This window comes from Nuphar pumila, chromosome 2 (assembly GCF_984573655.1).
Source record: "Nuphar pumila chromosome 2, dmNupPumi1.hap1.1, whole genome shotgun sequence".
NCBI classification, from domain to species: Eukaryota; Viridiplantae; Streptophyta; class Magnoliopsida; order Nymphaeales; family Nymphaeaceae; genus Nuphar; species Nuphar pumila.
Window position 1 is genome coordinate 146,398,245 of NC_143250.1, and position 7,049 is coordinate 146,405,293.

Genomic DNA, 7,049 nt, shown 5'->3' on the forward strand with positions numbered 1-7,049 from the left:
GTTCAAATGGGACAAGGTCGAGCAGAGCCCTGTTTGCCCCCCTGTCCACTGCCATCCCTAGTTAGAGGTTAGGCTTTGCTCAGAGACAATGGGTGATGGTTGGGACTCGGGATGGGCCTTTCCCCAATCAACTATCAAGTTCTCTTGGCTTATTTGGATGCTTAGCACCTATGTCACAGGGATTCGGCTAGGAGGGTGCCGCACCCGCGTCGACGCGACTCGACGCGGGTGCGGGTGCCGCACCGGGTGCGGTCAACTCGATCCTGGGTGCGTTGACCGCACCCAGGATCATTAATGTCCATTTTTAAAAAAAAAAATTGCCCAAATGGGCTTCGAATTTTTTTTTAAAAAACTTTATGCTAGTCTGTCACCTGCCTAGCATAAAGTAAGTTTTTCAGTTTTCACGCACAGCTGCTGACAGCAGCTGTCAGCAGCTGTCTGTCAGCAGCTGACAGCAGCTGCCTGACAGTTGCAAAGTTTAAAAAAAAAACCCCGCCTATTCCCCAACCCCCTTTTTAAAAAAAAAACCCGCCTATTCCCCAACCCCCTTTATATATATATATATATATATATATATATATATATATTACTTATTACATTTTTGCCCCTGCCGCACCCCCGCACCCGGGTTTTTTGGAAGTGCCGAATCCCCGCACCCGCACCCGCGCCCGCACCCGCACCCATGTGACATAGCTTAGCACCAGTGGATTGGATTATGTGGGACCTCTAATTTGAATTGGGCCTATTATTTTAGAATGTGGATCATAAACTAAGATCCAAATGTATGCTCATAAGGGAGTTGAAATTAAAAATGGTCGGACTTTTTTTGGGGTTTGATAACAGTCTGGAAGGGTGAGTTCCATTGTTGAGTGCTCCCAATACATGCAAAATAGCATATAGTTGGGACCTTGGCCTGCTTGCCTCTCCTTGGAGATCCTACTGCACTCCACTGGGTCCATGCTCAATGTGGATGTCCAATTTTCCAACAATGAAGTCGAACATTCATAATGTGATTTGAATGGACCTGGTCCATTTGTGGCCCTATACAATTCTAACAAGGGACATGAGTTGCAGTTTTGTACCATCTGTTTGAGGATTTGGGTCTAATATGCGGCAGCCAAAACTCTAGAGATCCATGAATCTGAGATCCCCAACAATAAATATCAGTCCCATCTAATAAAATTGCATGGGTTTCAGATCGGATATATAAACGACTAGAATCCATTTGTACCTCGTATCATAGTGACACAACTAAAAAAGGACAATCTCAGCAGCCAAAAAAACTCGGGTAATTTTTTTTTTAAATGTTTCGTTTTTTCAGCAAAATCTCGACAATAAAAAACAAATTAAAAATATCAAAAAATATTTTGATAAAGAAATAAAAATAACAAATAATGAAAATAAAACACAGTTTCTTTTACGATAAATATCCGATAAAAACATATCTTATTTAAAATGCTATATTTGTGTTTTTGATGAAAAAATCTTGTAAAATCGCATATTTTAACATTCAGGTAATTTCTCGCGATATTTTAGCAAGTTATTATAAATCTCGAGATATTTGTCGCTATGAAAATAACATCGTACGTTGGAAAAAACGGGGTGACAATTCAGGTAATTAACACAAGGAGGCGCTATATGTAATTTCACGTGGAGATCGAGTACTATATAAACCTAACCCTAATGTTTGCGTTTCCTCTCGCTCTCCTTGCGTTTTTTTCTTCGCTCCTCGAAACCCTAACCCTTATCCGGCCGAGATGAAGCGTAAGATAGAAGAAGCAGAAGGAGAAGGAAAGGGAGAAAGAGATGAGGAAGAGGAAGGAGTTGAGGGTGGTGTGGTTAGGGATATTAGGCGTTATTACTGTGAGTTCTGCGGGATCTGTAGATCGAAGAAAGCCTTAATTGCTTCCCATGTCCTCTCTCATCACAAGGTAAATCCCTTTGCTCTTCTTCTTATGGTTCCCCTCTCCGCTTTATGTGTGTGTGATTTAACTTGTCGATTTTATGTGTAGGATGAAATGGAAGAAAAGAAACACGATGAAGAAGAAGAAAAAAAACAGAAGCACTTGCAAACAACTTGCACGGAGTGTGGGGCGAGCTTCACCAAGCCTGCTTATCTCAAACAACATATGCAGAGCCATTCTCTCGAGGTACACCATTGTTCACATCTCTTCTGAGTATGATTTGGCAAAAGTGATTTGATGGCAAACCACTTTGTAAGAATCAATCTCGTGCATGATATCTTGTTGGTTTTCTTTTGATTCTGTTACCGCAAGTAAGTCGCCATCTGTTACTGTAAGATATGGATTGTGGCCATAGAAGTCCTCACAAGGAAACGGCAATAGGCTGTGTAAATCTTGATCTAATGGAATATAATTTTAACGTTTGCTGAGATTCTATATGTTATATTTGCTAAAATTGGGTATAACGGTTTATTGTCTATACATGACTACTTGCCATGAAGACACAAAATGCGAAACCATTTAAATTCCATGCCTTCATATGTCTGATGTTGCCTACCCTAGGCCTGACTTAGCTTCAGTGAGTACTTTGGTGGAAATGATTCTTTATTTTTTGTCTAAGTTTATGAAGGGATTAGTCTGCATACAGATGGTTTCTTTAATCTGTATTGTACAATTTACCATAGGCACTGCATTTTCTGCCAAGGGGACTATATTGAAAGGAAAAATAATAATCTCCTAAGAGTACCCAAGATTTACCGTTCTGTTATGCATTTCAGGTCAGCATTTGGGTTGCATTGCTGTTTAGTGGATTTATCGAGAATAATTTGATGAATGGAAAAAACTTGCTGCAAGCGTGAAGCATTGGATCCCATATAAAGAACTCCAAAATGCGAAGGTGGTGATTTTGATCTTGAATGGACTAGTACCAGGGTGGGTGACCTCCTGAGAACTCCATCAAGCTGTATGATTTTCCCGCCTTGTTCACGTTGTCGTTTCAGGTTTGTTGAAAGTTGCACCTGGATTTCATTCTGTTCCTTCCTATATGTTCTATGCACTTCTATAGTTCTATGCCTTCACCTTGTCATATAGATTTCTAAGGGGAAACAATGATTTGATGTTACTGCATCCAATACGATCTGTTCTGTTTTATATGGTAGTTTTTTTGCATGTGCAAACTACCACCAATTTACGTTGACATCCAGTAATATCAAGATGATCTTTTCCATCTAACAAGCACACGCTGATCTGTGCCATCAGATTGCAACCTAATGTTGACAGGGAACTCTGTTGTTTTGTGCTTCTTCCAGCGTCCCTTTGCTTGCCCTGTAGATGGCTGTCACTGCAGTTACAAAAGGAAAGATCACTTGACCCGCCATCTTTTGACACATGAAGGAAAAACGTTTGTGTGCCCTGTGGAGAACTGTAACCAAAGGTTTAGCATGCAGGCCAATATGAAACGGCATGTGGAAGAGCTACACAGTGATGAGTCTCCACCTGAACAGACAAAGCAGCATGTTTGCCTTGAAAGTGGTTGTGGGAAGATATTCAAGTATGCATCTAAGTTGAAGAAACATGAGGATTCACATGGTAAGCGTATTGCTTGAGCCTTCAGTAACTCAGTTTCTATCTTCAATCTTCCCATTTTTTGGGTGGATAAAATCTTAATGCTTGTGCTCCTAATATGAAGCAGCTTGAGAGCATACGCTATCCTTCTCTTTAATGATGTTATATTATATATTTGGAGAATGTTGTGCAGAAATGTCCTAATCTTGGTATTGCCTTGTTAGGTTCTCTTTGTGTTTGATGTATGTGTCCAAATACGTGATGTTTTTGTACTTTCTTTTTTTGTAAATCGGTTTATTGGTTTGTTTTCTGGAGAATAGTTATCGGCCTGTTCCTTGAAAATATATAGCTTTCTGTTTACAAATATTGGTCATATTCATATTTGTAGTGAATTTGGAGTATGCGGAGGTCGTCTGTACTGAGCCTGGCTGTGGTCAGTACTTCTCCAACACTGAATGCCTCAAGGAACATATCCAATCAAGTCATCGTTATCTCCCTTGTGAAATATGTGGGTCGGAACAGCTGAAGAAAAACATTAAGCGCCACATGTGTAGCCATAGTTCAGAAAAGGTTGTGGACAGGATCAAGTGCACTGCAAGGAATTGTCATCACGCTTATTCAAATGTACAGTACCATACAGTGCTAACCTTCAACCTTTTATTTTTTAAAATTGAATATTTTCTTTGTGAAAGGAATGATGGTAACATTTTTTATTTTATTTTAATGCCCTTGCAGACATCCAATCTCAAGCAACATGTAAAGGCTATCCACCTCGAGGAAAGGCCGTTTTCCTGCAGAGTTAATGGTTGTGGACTCAAATTTGCATACAAGCATGTGAGGCAAAACCATGAGAAAACCCACTTCCGTGATCATACACATGTAAGGGTGCTAATTTCTTTCTGCTTGTCACAGTCCAGGACAATTTGTTCTTCATTCTTTTCCATTTTTATCTTTGGAAATAAGTTAAATAACTTTTTAGCATAAAGTGTTTATTTGGATAAAACCTTCTCTTTCTTGTGTTGCTACATTTGAAACTGCTAGTTGACTAGCCATTTTCTGAGTTGGATGCACAAATTGACAACTTGCTGAGAATTTGTGGTTAGACCTAGTGACTGCCAAATGTATTGAATATCTAATCCCCAAACATGAACTGCCCTAAGATTTTCTAGTGCCAAGATGATGATGTTTGGCATCATCATCGCTTCAGAGCTCTCTTTTCTGTTATTTCATTCATTCCACTTGTGTTGCTTTGAATGAAAATTGTTTACAAGTGCTTTTCATACGTTCAGTGTATTTCACTAGTTCAGCATCATCAGCGTGTACTATGATCACTCCCTATATTGAGATCTGTAATCGTGCCTGTGATCCCTACAGGAGGATTTTGTGGAGTCTGATGAGAGGTTCCTATCAAAACCTAGAGGTGGAAGGAAGAGGGAGGCTGTGACGGTAGAGACTCTGTTGACCAAGAGAGTCGTTTCCCGGGACTTGAGCTCGGTGCTGGATAATGGGAATGAATACCTGAGTTGGTTGCTCACTGATGATGGAGAAGAGAATGACACTTCATTCTTGTGATCCTTTGAATTCAGATGGCCTCTTTTTCGATGCACAAGAATGTATATATGATGCAGTGAACACTCTCATCGCTCGAGTTATTTTTCAGATTAATATTGCTTGTAGTTAATAATGGTTCTAGCTATAGGGTAGCTATTGATTTTGTGGGGCTCAGGAGCGATCCTCCTGTTCACTGTATCAATAGCCCATTATTCTGTTGGATTCGCACTTGTATATGTACATAAAACCTATAGTATACAGTGTCGTCAGTGTAAGATTCAAATAAGCTTTTGGAGGTTCTTTGTTAAGTTTTCGTTATTAGTGCATCTGTTTCTCGTTCAGAATAAGATCAAGAAAATATAAACTCTGTGCTGGGTTCTGGATGTGAGACGCTTCCTCTTGTTATCAGTCTGGCCTTTCCTTTTTTTTTACCCTTTTTCTTTTTTCTTTCTTTCTGGTCCAAGGGGGGAGAACAACTCCCATTACCGATGGCACATTAGCTGGCCTCTGGTCATACATTTCATTATGAACTTGTCAATAAGTTTGCAAATTTCTAACTTACCTTTTTCCTTTTTTAAAAGGTTATTAATTTAATCTAGCAAAAAAATTAACAGGTTGATCTGGTGTGTCTCCGGTTTGAAAGAATGAAAGTTAGTTTGGGAGATCATTGGGTTGAGGGTGAGGCCTTGTTCTTTAATTTTGTGCACTTAATTTTTGAGATTGTAACTCTGAATTTCCATATCTGAGGTGAATCATGGCAGTTTGGATATTTTAAATTAGTGGTGTTTGTTTGTATTGGAAAGTTCAACGATCGGGCTCATGTTAAGATAGTGCAACCCCTAGTCTAACGGTGACATTCATCTGACGCCCTCCACTCATCTGGTAGGGGCGACTTGTGAATGTCACAAGTTGACAGGAAGTCACAAGTTTGGTGTACTCCCTGTGGGCAACCCGCTGGTGGCATTTGGTTGAGGGCGACTTGTTCAACCTGCTGGTGGCGTCCCTTGCTGCAAGGTCAAAGCTGGGTGTACTCCCTGTGGGCAAGGGGGACATTAAGGGTTTTACCAACTGGATGCCCGACTCCAGTTTGAGGCTGAGATCATGGCTTGGGGTGATGGCACTCCCTGACTCCCTAGTTGGTACGAACACCTTACAATGTGTTCTAGCAGCTTTGCCTAAATCAACAACAACTACGCCTTCATCCTAAAATAATTGGAGTCGGCGATATGAACCAAAAAATAAAATCATTTTGGGTCTTTCACATGAATCCTTCTCCTCCAATCATTTCTATCCAACGCTATGTTCTCGGTAAGGTTCAAAGCATTCATATCCTTTCGTATCATCTTTATCCAAGTCTTTTAGGGCTACCCTGACCTTTTTTAACTTATATATTTTTTCATTTCTCCATCCTTCTAACTGGAGCATCATTAGGCCTTCGTCGAATATGTTCAAACAACCTTTAACAATTTTCTCTTATCTTATTTTCAATGGATGCAACGCCTACCTTCTTACGTATCTCTTCATTTCAAATCTTATCTTTTATTGTATTTTCACACATCCATAGAAGCATACGCATCTCAGCTACATTCATTTTTTGAATATGATGTCTCTTGGCCACCCAACATTCCGTACCATATAATAAAGCGGGCCCAATTGTCGTCCTATAAAACTTTTCCTTCAACCGCAATGACATTCTATGATCGCACAGTACTCCAGTTGCACTTTTCCATTTCATCCACCCAACCTTTATCCTATGGTTTACATCTCCATCAATTTCTCTATCATTTTGAATGATAGATCCCAATATTTGAAACAGTCATCCACCGATATTTCTTGCTCGCCAAGCTTCACTATACTCTCATCACTATTGCGTTGCTTACTAAACCGACATTCCATATATTCTGTCTTACTCTTACTCAAAGTAAAACCTCTTGCTTTCAATGTCTGTCTCCGTAATTCTAACTTAGCATT

General features: G+C 39.9%; 1 protein-coding gene across 1 annotated transcript; it reads left to right on the forward strand.

Moving 5' to 3' along the window:
* The first annotated feature begins 217 nt into the window (after positions 1-217).
* On the forward strand, positions 218-5,402 carry LOC149847531 (transcription factor IIIA-like). The gene is made up of 6 exons (XM_089997076.1): positions 218-1,931; positions 2,013-2,150; positions 3,272-3,551; positions 3,916-4,151; positions 4,263-4,406; positions 4,902-5,402. The coding sequence occupies exons 1-6, from the start codon at positions 1,758-1,760 to the stop codon at positions 5,097-5,099; spliced, it is 1,170 nt and encodes a 389-aa protein (XP_089853202.1). The 5' UTR covers positions 218-1,757; the 3' UTR covers positions 5,100-5,402.
* Positions 5,403-7,049: the final 1,647 nt, after the last annotated feature.

Excerpts from the sequence above, each read along its gene's own strand:
- LOC149847531 (XM_089997076.1), top strand. The coding sequence starts at position 1,758 with ATGAAGCGTAAGATAGAAGAAGCAGAAGGAGAAGGAAAGGGAGAAAGA. Across the intron at positions 2,151-3,271 it reads TGCAGAGCCATTCTCTCGAG|CGTCCCTTTGCTTGCCCTGT; the intron begins GTACACCATTGT and ends TGCTTCTTCCAG. Across the intron at positions 3,552-3,915 it reads GAAACATGAGGATTCACATG|TGAATTTGGAGTATGCGGAG; the intron begins GTAAGCGTATTG and ends TCATATTTGTAG.